Here is a 15,224-nt window from a genome sequence, read left to right on the forward strand (position 1 = left end):
GGGAGACCTCATGGCCCCTCTCTGAGATATCGTAGATTGTTTCTATAGCAGCGTTGGGCTGTTGGGTCAACACTGCTTCGGTCCACTCATGTTATCATTTTCACCAGCCTAGCATATGTGATGTATTATCCTCGGTGTAAGCCCGCATCCTCCATTGATGTATCAAACTCTGCCACCTTCCCATCTCGTCATACCGCCCAAGGGTCGCCACACCTGTAGGTTCCCATTGCTTCCTGATGGTCTTCCTCATTTGCCCGTCAATCCCTTTTAGTGCCACTAGCGGTATCTGCAGTGAACACGGGAACTGTATCTTCATTACCTGGCAAGCTCTCCACCACACCTCCCCACCCAGGTCTAGCAGTCTTGCCCCTCCACTCCAACTACGTCCATTCATTCAACAAATAAGGGGTACACTCAGCTCTCAATAATTTGGACTCAGATGTAGGACCTGCAGATAACCACCTCATGACATATTGGAGTTGACTGGCCAAGTAATACAACTCAAAATTGGGCAACCTAACACCCCCCCTACTTCATATGGGTTCTGTAGCTTCCATAACGCTACTCTCTTCCTTGAGTTCTGCCATATGAACCCCCTGCATATGCTCTGTACCTTGGCAAAGAATCGCTTGAGTATCGGATATGGGATGTTAGCAAAATAATGCACCATCTTCAACAGCGCCACTCTCCCCATCATGGTCAACGGCAGCCTGGCCCAAAACGCCATGCTATTGGCTATTTTAGCCATTGCTCCCTCAGTGTTCTGCTTGTGTTTGACTTCCATCTTATGATATATATCTATTCTTAGGTATCTGAACGTCTGGGTTTCCCGCTTTATCTGTAACACCGGAAATGTATGCCTTGGTGTTTCTACATATCTACCCAGGGGGAATATGTTGGATTTTTTTGGGTTAACTGTTTTGCCTGATCGCTTCGCTTATCGTTCCATAACCTCTAGAATATACTGTAGGTTCTCCTCGGGGGACCTAAAGTACAGCAGCATGTCATCCGCATACATTGAGATCAGATGTTGCTGATCCCTACTTCTTCACATTGCTGCCTCAAGTATGCCGCTAGGGGTTCTAGTGCCAAAATGTACAGCATCGGGGACCACAGGCAGCCCTGTCTAGTGCCTCTACTCAGTTGCCAACTTTCTGATATAGTCGCTCCCGTCCTGACTCAAGCTAATGGTTTACTATATAACAATTGGACCCACTTCAAATATACGGACCCGATACAGAACGCCTTTAGGACAGCAAACAGCCAGGGCCACTTGACTGAGTCGAAGGCTTTCACCGCGTCCAGAGAGGTTATTGCCACCTCTTGGGGGCTTCCCTCCGTCTGCTCTATGACGTGATGGAGTCTTCCAAGGTTGTCGGATATGCGCCTGTGCGGGACATACCCTGTCGGGTCTGGATGTATAAGCTTATGTATAACTGGTCTCAGCTTGTTAGTCATCACTGCTGTAAGTATTTTACTGTCTTGATTGAGCATCGAAAGCGGCCTGTAGGACCCGCAAGCCATGTCTGGTTTATTAGGTTTAAGGAGCGGAATGATGATCGCTTCCCAGAGGGACATAGGCAATGGGCCCGTGTCAAACGATTCGTTAAACATTGATAGCATCGGAGGGAGCAGTTCTATCCTGTATGCCTTATAAGTCCATCCGCCCCTGGCATCTTGATTACTTGCTCTAGCTCCTCTATCGTTATTGGGGCCTCCAGGTTGTCCTTTTCTGCCGTTTCCAGCTTGGGTAAAGCGATCTCCATTAATGTTTTGCGCACAATTATATCCTCCGTCTCAGTCACTTCTGAATACAGTTTCTTGTAATATTCAAGGAAGCATTCATTTACTCGTTCCCGAGTATCTCGTATCTGCCCATCTGTCCCTTGCATTGCCCTAATGGCATGTCTTGGGGGAGGGGGGGTCTCCCTTTTGTATAGCCAGGCTAGTAACCTGCCTGGCTTGTATCCTTCTGCATGCTGTTTCTCCACGGATTTGTTATAATTCAAGTTACAAAGTCTCTCCCAGTGGTCCCTACATTCTTGCTGTAGGAGATATATGGTCTCAGCTTCTTTAGGGGATTCCGTTTCCTCCTGCATTTTTGCCTCAAACTTAGTCTCTGCATTGTGCAGTTCCCTTGTTATGCTACCTTGCAATCCCTGTGATTTAGATATTGCTGGCCACCTCGCTACCACCTTAAATGCCTCCCAAAACATCCCCGCTGAATCCACACTGCCAGTGTTGAGCTCGAAATACTCCTTTGTCTTTCGTCGGGTCTTCCCTAAAACCTGTATCCCTCAGCGCTTCAGCTCTGAGCCTCCATGTCAGGATTCTCGCCCTGGGAGGTAAATTCTGCCAGGTTAGTACCATTCTGCTTGTGTCATTTCCTCCACCAGCTCTGGGCCACTAAATATATAATTAATTTGGTGTAAAGGTTTTGAGAGTTTGAATAGCGCGAGTATCCTCTGAACCGTGGGTGGTGTATTCTCAACACATCCTCTAGCCGGAAATCTTTTAACAGGGTGCCCAGGGCCTTCGCTGCTGGGGTCGGCTTCCTGATCTTCTCATCTGACCTATCTAGCTTCGGGTCCAAAGTACAGTTAAAATTCCCCCCCCCATATGACTGCCCCATCAATATACAAGCTTATCTTGGTATATACATTCTTGAAATACCCTGTGGTATCTTGGTTCGTGGCATAAACATTAATAATATTGACTTCTTTATTTTCTAGCATCCCCTTAATCAGTACCATCTTTATCTATTGTAGACTGTACTAGCTTAAACAGGACATGTGGCGCTATCCATGTGATAACATCTCTGGCATATGCCGAGTACGTTGCCCCCAAGGTCATACCTTTCCATTTCCTCTCTACCAGCGCTTGCTTCTCTTTGTTCAGGTGAGTTTCCTGTAGCAATGTGATATCTATTCTCTGCCTCTTCAGGTACATTACTTTATTGCGTTTAATGTAACTATTCAATCCCCTCACGTTCCAGGTCTCCCAACTTATCCATGTCCCACTCTGCCCCCACTCTCCTCCTTTTCAGTTGTGGTATGGGATTGTAGGCTCGATTCCCCCTTAACACCCCAACTTCCCTCCCCAACCCTCTCCCACAGCTCCCCAACTACCCCTCCTCCCCTATCCCCACCCCTCCAACTTGTTGCCCAGCTCCAACTTTGGATCTCAGGCTACCCCGCATCTAGACCTTTTCTCTGACCTAGCCGATACTACGGGCTCCGCAGGGGGACACCGTCCCAACTAAACTACATACTAGAATGGAATGACAAATTCCATCCATGTCTCCCGCGTTGAACTTTCAATTTACCACACTCTTTGCCTCTTAAGGCCTAGGCGCTAATCGCTAAAAAAACTCCCCATACTACGTTTTATATTCTAGCCCAAACTCAAGGTCAGGCGAAGTGTAACATCTCCACCCATATTCAATTTACATTATCTCTCGGAGAAACCCAAAGTTCATTTATCTGGTCTGCTGGCCCGTGTCTGCCTGGTTATCTGCATCTGCTGGGCAGTTCATCTTATCCACCCATGTGGTCACCTCATCCGGGGTCTCGAAAAAGTGTGCTTTATCTTTGTGCAATACTTTCAGCTTTGCAGAGTACAGCAACATGTTCTTAAATCCGGATGCACGCAACCTCCTCTTCACTGATACATAGTTCAGCCGCTGCCTCTGTACCTGGAAGGTGTAATCCAGGTGCAACATGATATCAGCCGATGCTCTTCTTATAGTCCCTCCCTTCCGGAAGTGTTCCAGGATCTTCTCCCTGTCCTTATAATTCAGTCTCTTTGCAATGATGGGACGGGGAGGGGCTCCCGGTGGCGGCCTCCTGGTCAGGGCTCTGTGCGCTCTCTCCACTGTGAACCCTTGTGTGAGCACCTCTGCGCCTTTTTCTTGTAGCAGCATATTTTCTATATAGTTTGTTGGGTCCTGTTTTTCAACTCCCTCTGGCAATCCAACGATGCGTACGTTATTTCTGCGCGCCCGCTCTGTTTCCTTTGCCCTGTTCTCCAGGTGGCGCACCTGTTGCAATATATGGACCTCTTTGTCGTTCGCGGCGCAAGTGGCCGTGTTTGCTTCCACCTCCTTCTCCAGCCCTCTGGTGCGTTCGGATATAGCTCTGACATCTTGTCTAAGGAGGTTGACGTCCACACTAACAGCTTCTGTTTTGGATTCCAGCACCATCTTCAATGCTGCGATTGCGGTGTCGATCTTGGATCCCATGACGCCTTTAGTTCCGCACCGGGGTTGCCTCTCCCGGAGCGTGTCGCTCCGGAGTCTTTGTGTCAGCTGACGCCTGGGTGGATTTGGCAAAGATGTCTATTGGCTGTTTGGATTGTTACATTTAGCCTCTATCTTGCTCCTCCGCGTATCCCTGGCTGAGTGTTGTAGCTGGCGTGTACTCCTGCCGGTTTCTAGTTTAGAGGGCCCCTGCAGGGCCCTCCAAACTACATGGCAATGACCTTCCGCTGCCCCTGGTGCCCAGCAATCACCGACAGTGGCCCTGTTGTCCCGGGCCACCTACGTGGTCTGCTTCCACCTCCTTTTATTGCTCTCCGCCAGCTTCTGTAAGTCCGAAGTCACTGACTGCTATAATGTCCATATGTCTTTGCAGCGCTCATGCACCCAGTTCCACTGGCAGGTCACCTGGCCAGTGTTGTCTGCTGTTTGCACCTGTCCCTGTCGCCTTGGGTGTCACTATTAAGCCCTCCACTTTGCTTAGGCACCCAGTGCAGGGGCTGGGAATGCTGAATTGTAGGGTTATTACCTTGTGCCAGCCTTCACGGGTCTATCTCCATTGTGTTACTGTACTAGCCGGTGTTATGCTAGTATCGAGTACACTTCCACTTCAGGTTCGCTTGACCGAACGTCTCGTCAGTTTCACGGACGTCAGAGCTTGATTTAACATCCAGACACAGTGTAGCAAGTCTGCGCAAACATTCCATGCATCTGAGACAGCGGATAGCTCTCTGATGAGGGCGGACTATGTCCCGTTCTGTATGTAAAAGGCTTGCTTTTCCGTGACTGCAGGCTCACGTTCTCCTGTATCTCGTATCCTACCGCCCGGTTTACAATATGTCACAATGTCTTTCTACGGCGCTCCCTTTCACCAGATCCTACACTGCGGTCTGCTAGTCTCCTGCAGTTCTGTGTTCGCACTCCGTGCCAGTTTCGTTTTGCCGTGTTCCGGCTATTCAACAGTACAAGTCACTGGCCTCCTCCTCTGAATACAGCGCCAAAGGTCACCATCATGCAATCTATTGTTGTGAGGTGTGATTGGTTGTTGGGGGACATATACTACGCTCGTTCATTTTGTTGTCTATACTGGCGTAGGTCCGTGCAAGCCCGCACTGCCCTCTTTGATTGCGCTCATAAAATGGATGCAGTCCGCAATCTTGCTTTCACGGCTGGTTGCGCTTGCAGATTCAGGCTCTGTCCTTTGTTCTCATATGGAGGCCATTTTGGGTATTCCTCTTTGGAATCTTGCGCAGCTCTCCACACCTCGTCAATTTCAATTCCTCACGAATCACCTCCAGAGTATGACCATTTCCTTCCTCTCGTATTCCCACAGCAAAAGGGTTGGTCATATTACGGTTGCATCAGTTTCAGCCCCAGAGTGTGCAAGGGTATTACAGGATCAGCCGGAGACACTACGGGGCACGTCCTATCCCATGGCTCCTTGGCCACGCCCCCAGGTGTAAAGATTGGCTACAAGACATGGCTCCCCTTTCAGCAAGATAGAGGGTCTCTTTCCAGGAAAACATGACAATTATGAGATTATTTGCAGCAGATTTAATCATCTGTGTGATCAAATCTGTTTGGTGAATTACTTGGTAATTCTTCCTACCCCATTTGCTGCCCACCTTTTTTTCTCTTATCCCCCCCTACCTAAGGCCTGATTTGGTTACTGGCTGTTGCTTAAATTCTCCTTGTTAAACCGTGGGAGAGGTATTAATATATTGGGTGTACTTGTGGAACCAGTATTGCACGCAGTGTCCCTGTATATTACTAAATGGATTGGTATTACTTTTGTTGTTTTTATTTTAAGAAACTAATGAAAACGTGTATTTAAAAAAGAAAAGAAAATGGTAATTTCCTACCGGCAGCATGTCACCAGATTATAGGTTTCCATGGCAAGTACTTTACTGTGAGTCACAGCACCATTATTTTCAATCTGCTTTCTTCCCTATCCATGGGACAGAAATGTTAAGGTATTTCACTGCTATGCTTTTAACTGCTCTCTACCTCCAGTGTCTCTTTCACGCCCAGCTTGTATGCAAATCTCCTGCATTAATTTGGCAGATGCAAATTTTATAACCATTTCCTTGCAGCGCATATGTACAGACCACTAAATCTTAGGCCAGTGGTGGTTAAATATTTGCAGTGTCGCCCCAAGGTACGCAAATGCACATGAAGGCACTTAAAGCCCACTTCCTCTAGGCAACACTCTCCAACAAATAAAAGCTCAACACCGGTAGACTGTTAATTATTCATATCTAAGTGTTGATATATGAAAGCCTCTTGATGTCTTCAGCTGAGTGCATGGTTAGAATGTCAACTAAGCAGCGTGTGTGTCGGTTTCGATTCAGGTTCTGGGATGGATCCGCAATGGGGAGTCCATGCTCAATGCTGGAATCATCACTGCAAGCTCACTGCAAGAGGCTGAGCAACTACAGCGTGAACATGAACAATTCCAGCATGCAATAGAGGTAAACATATGGTCAAATAATTGTATTTTAGAACACATGTTGTTCCCATGTCAACCTGTTTAAAAAGCCGACTTTATGTACCAAAGAGGAATGTACAAAGCAATCGGCCAAAATGTAGATGTGTTTAAATGTTATTATTGGTTTCCTAGTTAAGTGGTTTATACTGTGCACTTCTTTGGATGATGTGCCCTGTAAAACTTCTCTGGTAAGATGGTAAGACCTTTGGCTCTGACAATTGAATTCCACTGTTTTACTTGATTTATTGACAACTTAGATATACCCGGGCGATGAGTCTGCATCCTCCCTTTGTACATTGGTCTTTCTGGAGCTTAAACCATGACTTGGACCGAGAGGAGCTGGGAGATCCTTGATGATGGCAGCCGTTGTCATCTGCCGTCAATAACTTTAGTCTATATCAGGACCCAAAGAAACTAAGAGCCGGTGTCTGACGTAGGTGCACCCTAAACTTCCCAGGGATTAAACACATACACTTTGTTCATAAACGCGCACAGGCAAACTCCAGATTAATACAATCATTTGCACGCATATGGAATGTGTGGAACCTCTTAGCATTTTAGTTTGGGTCTGTGGACAATCATGAGCCTCGACAGTGCTGAACTGCAGCCAACATTGTGACGGACATAGGAACTGCAGCGGCGTAGGCGAGGTGATGTGGAACAAATAGGCATTGGTTGTCAGGGGCATGAGTGCCCATAAGGCTATGTGAAGTTGATATAAATCACAGTTCAACACTCAGGGCCACCTACCTATGCACCCCACATTTTGTCATGAAGGTGGGTTTGCGGCCTGAGAACCAGAATGCCAGTCGCGTGAATCAAGAGTATCCGATTAATAATTGCTAGGTGTGATCGTAAGCTCTTCTAAAGGAGGTGGTTTGTGTCATACGGCTAGGTGAGTGGAATTACACCGGGCTCGGATGGTCCTGCAAATCCATGCCCCCAAGATGTATTAAGAAGTTCATTGTTAATGTAAGTAACTAACTAAATGTGGTGTTTTGACTTTTCTGTATGAAGCTCATTGTGTAAAACTTTATAAAAACCCTTCAGTTTTCTGTGTTAGGAGCCAATATTTTGTGATGCGAATACTATCCTGGTTTTGAACCGATTTATGTACAGCTGTTTGAAAAGAAACCTCATCTCTGCTTTTGCCGCCTGTGTCCATAGTGGATTATTTGGTAAACTCTGGATTTCTACATTTGGTGTAGTCATGCCTCAGATTAATCGTAAAATGGGTCTAGTTGTATCAGAACAGGCAAAATGTCACATACAAGGAAGTATTAAATATACCAATCTACAAAAATAACAATTTATTGTTACAAAAAATATTGTTACATTTAATACAATTCATAAGCAACCGCATTGCCTTCGTGCCTACAGATAGCTACAGACAGGTTCTCAACTCTAGTAGTGGTGTCATAACATCAAATTCCACCAATACTACGATTCTAAATAGGAAAAAGCGGGTTTCGGCTCTTCAAAAATCATTAGACTAGTAAGATGGTAGTTTTAACACTGCAATACAATTGCTAAAAACTAAACATAGCTATTCACTCATACCCAAATTGAATTCCTCATTCATCAATGCATACCTCATTCACCCTACATGTTTCATTCCTCTCTATATACATTTAAAAAACATCAATAGGAATTTCTTCAGAGACTCGCCGATTCCCGCTTTAGCCCAAGTGGTTGTTTGTATAACCTCGGTGCAACCTCTTTTCCAGTCACACCTGTCACTTCTTCTTCTCATTAATCTGAAGCTGTGCACTGGCACTGTTATTCCTGAGTGACTCTTGTACCTTCTGTGAAACGACATGAACATGGGTATTAATTACCATGTATTTGTTTACTTATAAAAAACCATTGCAATTGTGGGCTATGATGCACCCTTAATTTCAGATGACATTCAACTATTTGTGTGTATTCGTCCCCATCTCACAGTCCCATCTCTTCCATTTTCAGTAACACCATGACCTTTAGTTATCAACCATTGTCTTTGCAACCCTTTTTGTCACCATACACCTTGCCGCCCCATATGCTTGTTGTTAAATCGCAAAAGCGCTGCATGGGGGTTACCTTTAACCCCTTAACTGCTGAGGGTTTTCCCTCCCAGTGCTGAGCGCTTTTTTGGAGATTTCGGTATGTAGCATTCAATCCCTTGTAACATTTGTGTTAAAAGAGAAATCTCTGACAAATTTGGCCCCTTTTCTTCCCACATTCAGGCGGTCATAACGCCACCAAGTAATCCTAGTTTGCTGTAGGGGGTGAGAGAAAATAACAAAAAAGAGAGCACATTTTGTGTTTGTCAGAAAATGCCAATATAATGATGTAGAAAGAAGCCTGTGTTTTTTTCCTTGAATGAGCTACGAACAAATGGTTTGCCGTTCTGAAGTCGCCATTTTTCAAGCTTTCAAAAGCTGGCTGAGGTGGAGACAAAAAACATTTTGTTAAAAGGTTACCATTAGTTTTGTGCGAGCTAGCCAATTATTCCCTTTTTTATAGGACCTGCTTGGAAGGAATTGAATTGAAGGGGAGGTGTTAGGGAGAATTCTCATAAATTGTTCATTTCCCTTACCTACTGAGTCCCTCAGCAGCTTTGCTGAATTTCTAGGATTTATTGTTTTCACCTTGTAAGAGTGTGAGCCTTTTTTCCCACTCTTAGATGTGTTTTGCTGTGTGTGTTTTCACTTTTTGTGTGATCTTGAGCACTGGAGCCTCACCTACTCCATGGCCTCATATTTTCATGTGTGTTACACAGCACCTTCAGTGCAGTGACACAGGGTTGCCTTTCAGACTTCCCACCGACTCCATTTTCTGGGGCTGACTACTGTCCCCCAGAAAATGGTAAAGTTGCCATTAACTTTACTTTAGTCACTTTAAACCACAGACCCAGTACACCCCATTTTACATGGAGTATTGGAAAGGGTGAACTCTTATCCCTTTCTGTCTGTGCCTCTTGGAGCATTGTTTCGCTCCCTATACATTAAGACTTGGCTGGTGGCAGTGGTATCTACCTTATTTTTCATACCGTGGTTATCTTAAATAACCATGGTATTTTGACCATATATATTTTATTATGGTTCCGGCTGGGTTTATTCGCCATTTCTTTTTGTAACCGTCTTTCTCATGTTTTACTCTGCGTACCAAACCAGGTTTGGTCCCTTCGTTCATTGCCTTTTCGCAGGCTTCCAGACAGAAGCCCGTCCTTTAGGCGCCTGAGAGTCTGGGTAGGCAGGATGTAAGGGAGGGGTTTTAGGACCAATGCCATTAGTTCCCTTGGTAACCCAAGTCACACTCCTGTTTGTTTGGCTGGGTGACTGTCCTTGCCAGGACAAGCCACCATGCTGTGCGATTGACAGCCAGACTGTATGAATGGGGGAAAACTGCATAAAAAGCAGGTCTCTGGGACTGGAAGAGCAGAGTCGCCCCTGGAACGAAAGAACCAACAAGGAACTGGCAGAAGAGGACCCCTACAACGACTGAACCGCCCGGTGAAGCCCTGCTGCAGGTCCGAATCTTCAGAATCCGACGACAGAGAAGAGCCTCCAGGAAACTTCTTCCCTTGAGCTGGTGGAACCAACCAGTTCGCCCAAACTGCAAGCCAGGACCCCTCCTCTGGTCGAATTCGCTGTACAGAGCTACAGTGGGCCGGATAGCCAGGAAGGTCGGACCCTGCTTGGGTCTTAAGGAGCGCCCCTTACATTCGTTGCTTTGCTCTGCTGCTGGTTTCTTCCCTGGGTAGTGCAGGACCCTCCAGTCTTCCTACTTCTTGTCAGTCCGACAGTCGCTTCAGGAACCATGAGCCTGCAGGAACTACCAGGAACGTCTGCCTCAGCTACTGCTCCCTCTCTGTTTTAAGGTACTGTGCAAATCCGGTTGTTCGTTTCGTTCAGCCGCGGTGAAAGTGTTTGAAATCTTTCTCCAATCCGAGGGCTTGTCTGTCTCTTCTCTTTGAACTACCTTTTCTACCAACCAACCTCGTCTGGAAACTGTGCCACAAACTTTACCGCGAACTACCTTGAACTGTATTATCTTGAGCAAAAGACTTTTGACCTATTGACTTTGGCCCTAAGCCTTTTCTATCTGATTGTATCATTGTAGTCTCTTGTTCGATTTCCTGAGTACTTACCTGTTGGTGTGATTGAATTTTAGTTAACTTTGTCTTTCCCTCCCTTTCTAATTGCTGGAGTGCCATTTAGCTCCCACTTCATTTTTTGTAATTTAAAAAAAAAAAATGTTTAACTTGTTTATTTTTGGTTAGGGCACAGGAAAACAAATTAGCATATCAGATCAACACTTCATAACAGCATTAATATATAGTTGTATATCCCCAGACACCTGCTCCCACCTTTTAGTTCCGGCAGTCTCCTGAGGACTATCTCTTTGCCCGCTAAGTCCGACCTCGGACTCATCAGCCCCCGTTATCCCTTACACCGCTCCGTCTTCCTCCTCTATCTCCGTGCTTATGTCACCAGATCCTGATTCTGGCTATCCTCCGGGACCTGCTCCTCTATCGATTGAGTCTGTTCTCCATCTGCTGCCCGCTTGGCATTCATCACTAGGCGTGGTTTGTATGTCAGCGCCGGGAAGCGCAGGTCATAGTCTATCACCGCGGACCAAATGTTTGTGAAACGGTGGAGGCGGCCTCTATTTGCTGCCATGATTTTCTCAGCGATGAATATGTCCCAGATTTTCAACCACCACAGCACTGTTAAGGGGCCTTCCGGAGACTTCCATGTCCGGGCTATTGAGATTTTAGCGGCCAAGAACAATTGAGTGATGAGGGCCGCGAGCGCACCCGCTTTTGGGTAAATGCCTGGAATTGGGGTCCCCAGCAGGAGTGGTTCCGGTTCTAGTGGCAGAGAGATCTGGGTAATGTCTGCGATGATAGCTATACATTGGGCCCAAAAGACCGATGCCACCGGGCACGACCACCACATGTGTAGGTAAGAGCCTGGCGCGCCACAGCGCCGCCCGCACCGTGGGTCCAGCGACTGACTGAAGTGGTGTAGTTGAAGCGGTGGGAAATACCATCTCAAGAGAAGTTTATGTGCGCATTCTCGGTTGGTGATGCAGAACGAAGCTGAATGCATGTGGGACCAGATATCAGTCCAGGCCTGATCTTGGATCGGATGCCCTAGGTCTTTCTCCCACTGCGAACATATATGTTGCTCTGGTTGACAATAGGTTCACCTGGAATAGTCGGTGTAGCTTCGAGATCCGCCCTCGGGCTGGAGGGTCAGCTATCGTTAGTTCCAAGGCGTCCAGGTCTCGGGTGGCAGCCTCTCGTGTTTGGGGGTGTGAGCACCAGTGCCTGATTTGGCAGTATGAGAACCTGTCTGACTCCGAGAGATTAAACGCTCTTTTGCATTGGACGATTGTCAGTGGCTGGGATTCTTCAAATAGTTGACCTAGGGAGCTGAGGCCTCCGGCGATCCAGTTTCTGAAGTTCGAGGGGGAAGATCCAGGTGAGAATGCTGGATTGTGGAAGACTGGAGCTGAGGGTCCTTGGTCTCTCGGGATGCCTCTGAATTTGCGGGCCCAATCCCATGCCTTCAACGTCTGCTTGGTCGAAGATAACATGGCTGGCCACGACCGCCAGAGTGCTGTTGGCAGGTGCTGGAGAAAGCGCAGGGGGAAAGGTAATCGGGATTGTTCTACATCCATCCATTTGGGGCGGCCTGACGCTATGGTCCAAGCCCGGGTGTGAGCTATCTGCGCCGCCATTTGGTATTTTTGGAGGTCCGGGACCCCCAAGCCTCCCTGGTCCGAGGCACAAAGCATGGTCCTCCGCGGAATGCGAGCTTTCTTCCCCCTCCATATGAAATCAAATATCTTCCTCTGCAGTCGCTGCAGCTGGGGGCGGGGGACTATGATGGGAAGGGCCGAACAGGCGTACAGAAATCGAGGCAATAAGTTCATCTTACAGGCTGTGATGCGCCCTATTAGTGATATTTCTTGAGTGAGCCAGGCGTCCAGGTCTTTTTCCAGCGTTTTAATCAGGGGCGGGAAGATAATCCGAAGTGACACCAGGGTTAGCGGGGATCTGCACCCCGAGGTAGGGGATGGAAGTTTCACTTAGTGGGATCGCGCACTGGGCGCTGAAGGATTCCTTGTCTCTTTGATCCAATCCTATCCAAACACTGTTGATTTCACGAAATTGGTGGCAAATCCGGACACCTTCCCGAATCTGTGGATTTCTGCTAGGGCGGTTCTTAAGGAATGGGAGGTGTCTGTGATGGTTAGCAACACGTTGGCAGCGTAGAGCGCGATCTTATGCTGGGTGGAGCCCACTTTGAGACCTTTGATTCTGGTGTTGAGGCGAATCCGTTGGGCCAGGGGTTCCATAACCATAGCAAAAAGTAGGGGAGAGAGGGGGCAGCCCTGTCTAGTGCTGCATGTTAAGGAGATCGGGCTGGTTAGTAGGCCGTTCACTCGGAGAAGGGTAGTCGCGGTTTGGTAGTTCGCTAAGATTAGCTTTACGAAGGTGGGCCCCAGGCGGAACGATTCCAGGGTAAGGCGTAGGAACGACCAGTCCACTTTGTCAAAAGCCTTGGTCGCGTCCAAGGCTAGCAGGGCGAGTTTCTGGGAGCCTTGCCTCGCTATCTGGACCAGGTTGAGGACTCGACGAGTGTTATCCGTGGTGGCTCTGTTTAGAATAAATCCCGCCTGGTCCGGGTCTATAATGTCCGGAAGAAGCTTTGCTAATCGGTTTGCCAAGACCTTCGAATAGATATTCGCATCAAGGTTTAATAAGGAGATGGGACGATATGCTGCGATATCTCTGGGGTCTTTTCCTGGCTTCAGCGCTAGTACTGTGATCGACTCTTTCATCGATGGGGTTGTTGATCCAGAGATGGCGAAGGAGTTGAAGAGGGTCGTCATTGGCGCTAGCAGCTGGGGCCGAAAGAGTTAAAAAAATCGGGACGAGAAGCCATCCGGGCAAGGGCTCTAGTTTTCAAGCTTTTAACAGCCTCGCCGATCTCTTCGCCGGTAATCGGGGCCTCCAATTCTTCTCTACTTGCCTCTGAGAGTTTGGGTAAGGCGGCTTCCCGCAGGTAAGACTGCTGCTCTCCACAGGGTTTTGGAGTCGCTGTCATAGTCTCGGTTACGTGAGCCTCTGCAATTTTCAATTTATCCTGATCTGCGAACTGGACTACACCCTGGGGATCTCGGAGGCCTAGAATAGTATTCCTCCTCTTGATTCTTGCCAGTTTTTCCACCAGGAATTTATTCGCCTTGTTTCCTCTAGCGTAGTAACTTTGCTTTGTTTTGGTTAGAAGCTGGGCTGTGTCCTCCGCATAATGGGCCTCTAATTTCTTTCGGGCCGCCTGCAAGGCTCGGTAGGTTCTCGGGGACCAGTTTCTGGCCTTACACGCCGTCTCTGCCTCCTGGACCTTATCTTCTAGGATGCAGCGGGACTGTTGTTTTTGTTTGTGGTAGGCCGCCCCTCGGGAGATCAGTACTCCTCTCACCAGGGCCTTCATTGCGTCCCATGTATTCGCTGGGAAGGTATCTTCATTTTTATTTTCTTCAAAGAACTGTTTTATTGTTTTAGCTACTATGACTCTGGTGGCCATATCGTTTAGGATCGGGTCATAAAGAGACCATCTGCGTCTTGGGGACGGGTCTGGGTTATGCGCTCTTAGCGTTAACATTATGGGCGCGTGGTCTGAGTGGATTCTGGGACCTATGAGGACATCATCTGTGTATGCCAGGATCTCCAGGGATGCCAACAGAAGGTCGATGCGTGAGTAACTTCTATGTACATAGGAATAGCACGAGTAGTCTCGCTCCTCTGGATGGAGGATCCTCCAGGTATCCACCACGTCGAAGGTTCGGAACAGTTTAAGTAAAGCAATCGTTAAGCCAGAATCCCCACGGGTTGGGGGGTGTGATCTGTCTACTAAGGGGTTGGGGACCCCGTTGAAATCTCCCCCGAAGATGGTCTGGCCCTCAGCAAACGGTAGGAGGGTGCTTTCCAGGGTTGAGTAGAATGCCTCCTGCTCTTCGTTCGGGGCATATACAGAGATCAATGTGTATAGTTGGCCGAGAATTTGCACTTCACCGCTACAAAGCGGCCATCGGGGTCCAGCTCAGAGTCCAGGATTTGCGGCTTCAGACCTTTGGCGAATAAGATTGCTGTGTCACCCCTCTTTGTTCCGTTCGATGCCAAAAACTGTTGTGGGAATTGCCGATCTCGGAGCCTCGTGAAATCCGCCGGAATCAGGTGTGTCTCCTGTACGAAGACAATGGAGGCCTTGTCATTCTGAATGCGTTTTAGGATCGCTTTCCGTTTCTGTGGGGCGTTGAGTCCTCTAACATTCAACGATAGAAACCTTAGTTTCTGATGTGGAGGGGGAGCCTCCTGAATGTCCTCTGGGATGGAATTCCTCCCCTCGTGGGGGGTCTGGGGGTATTCAGTCTTCATTTCGTGACAGAGTTAACTAAGCTTTCCTGCGGCTGGGTTTCCTGTAT

At 47.7% G+C, this 15,224-nt stretch overlaps 1 protein-coding gene across 1 annotated transcript in view; it reads left to right on the forward strand.

The window, feature by feature from the left end:
• TRIO (trio Rho guanine nucleotide exchange factor) overlaps positions 1 to 15,224 on the forward strand; it is a 3,834,156-nt gene that overhangs the window by 1,788,643 nt on the left and 2,030,289 nt on the right. Inside the window, exon 16 of the mRNA XM_069613780.1 lies at positions 6,607 to 6,726. Within this exon, the coding sequence (XP_069469881.1) occupies positions 6,607 to 6,726 (120 nt within the window). The remainder of the gene's footprint in view (positions 1 to 6,606; positions 6,727 to 15,224) is intronic.

This window comes from Ambystoma mexicanum, chromosome 5p, assembly GCF_040938575.1.
Source record: "Ambystoma mexicanum isolate Mex_15411 chromosome 5p, UKY_AmexF1_1, whole genome shotgun sequence".
Lineage (NCBI taxonomy): Eukaryota > Metazoa > Chordata > Amphibia > Caudata > Ambystomatidae > Ambystoma > Ambystoma mexicanum.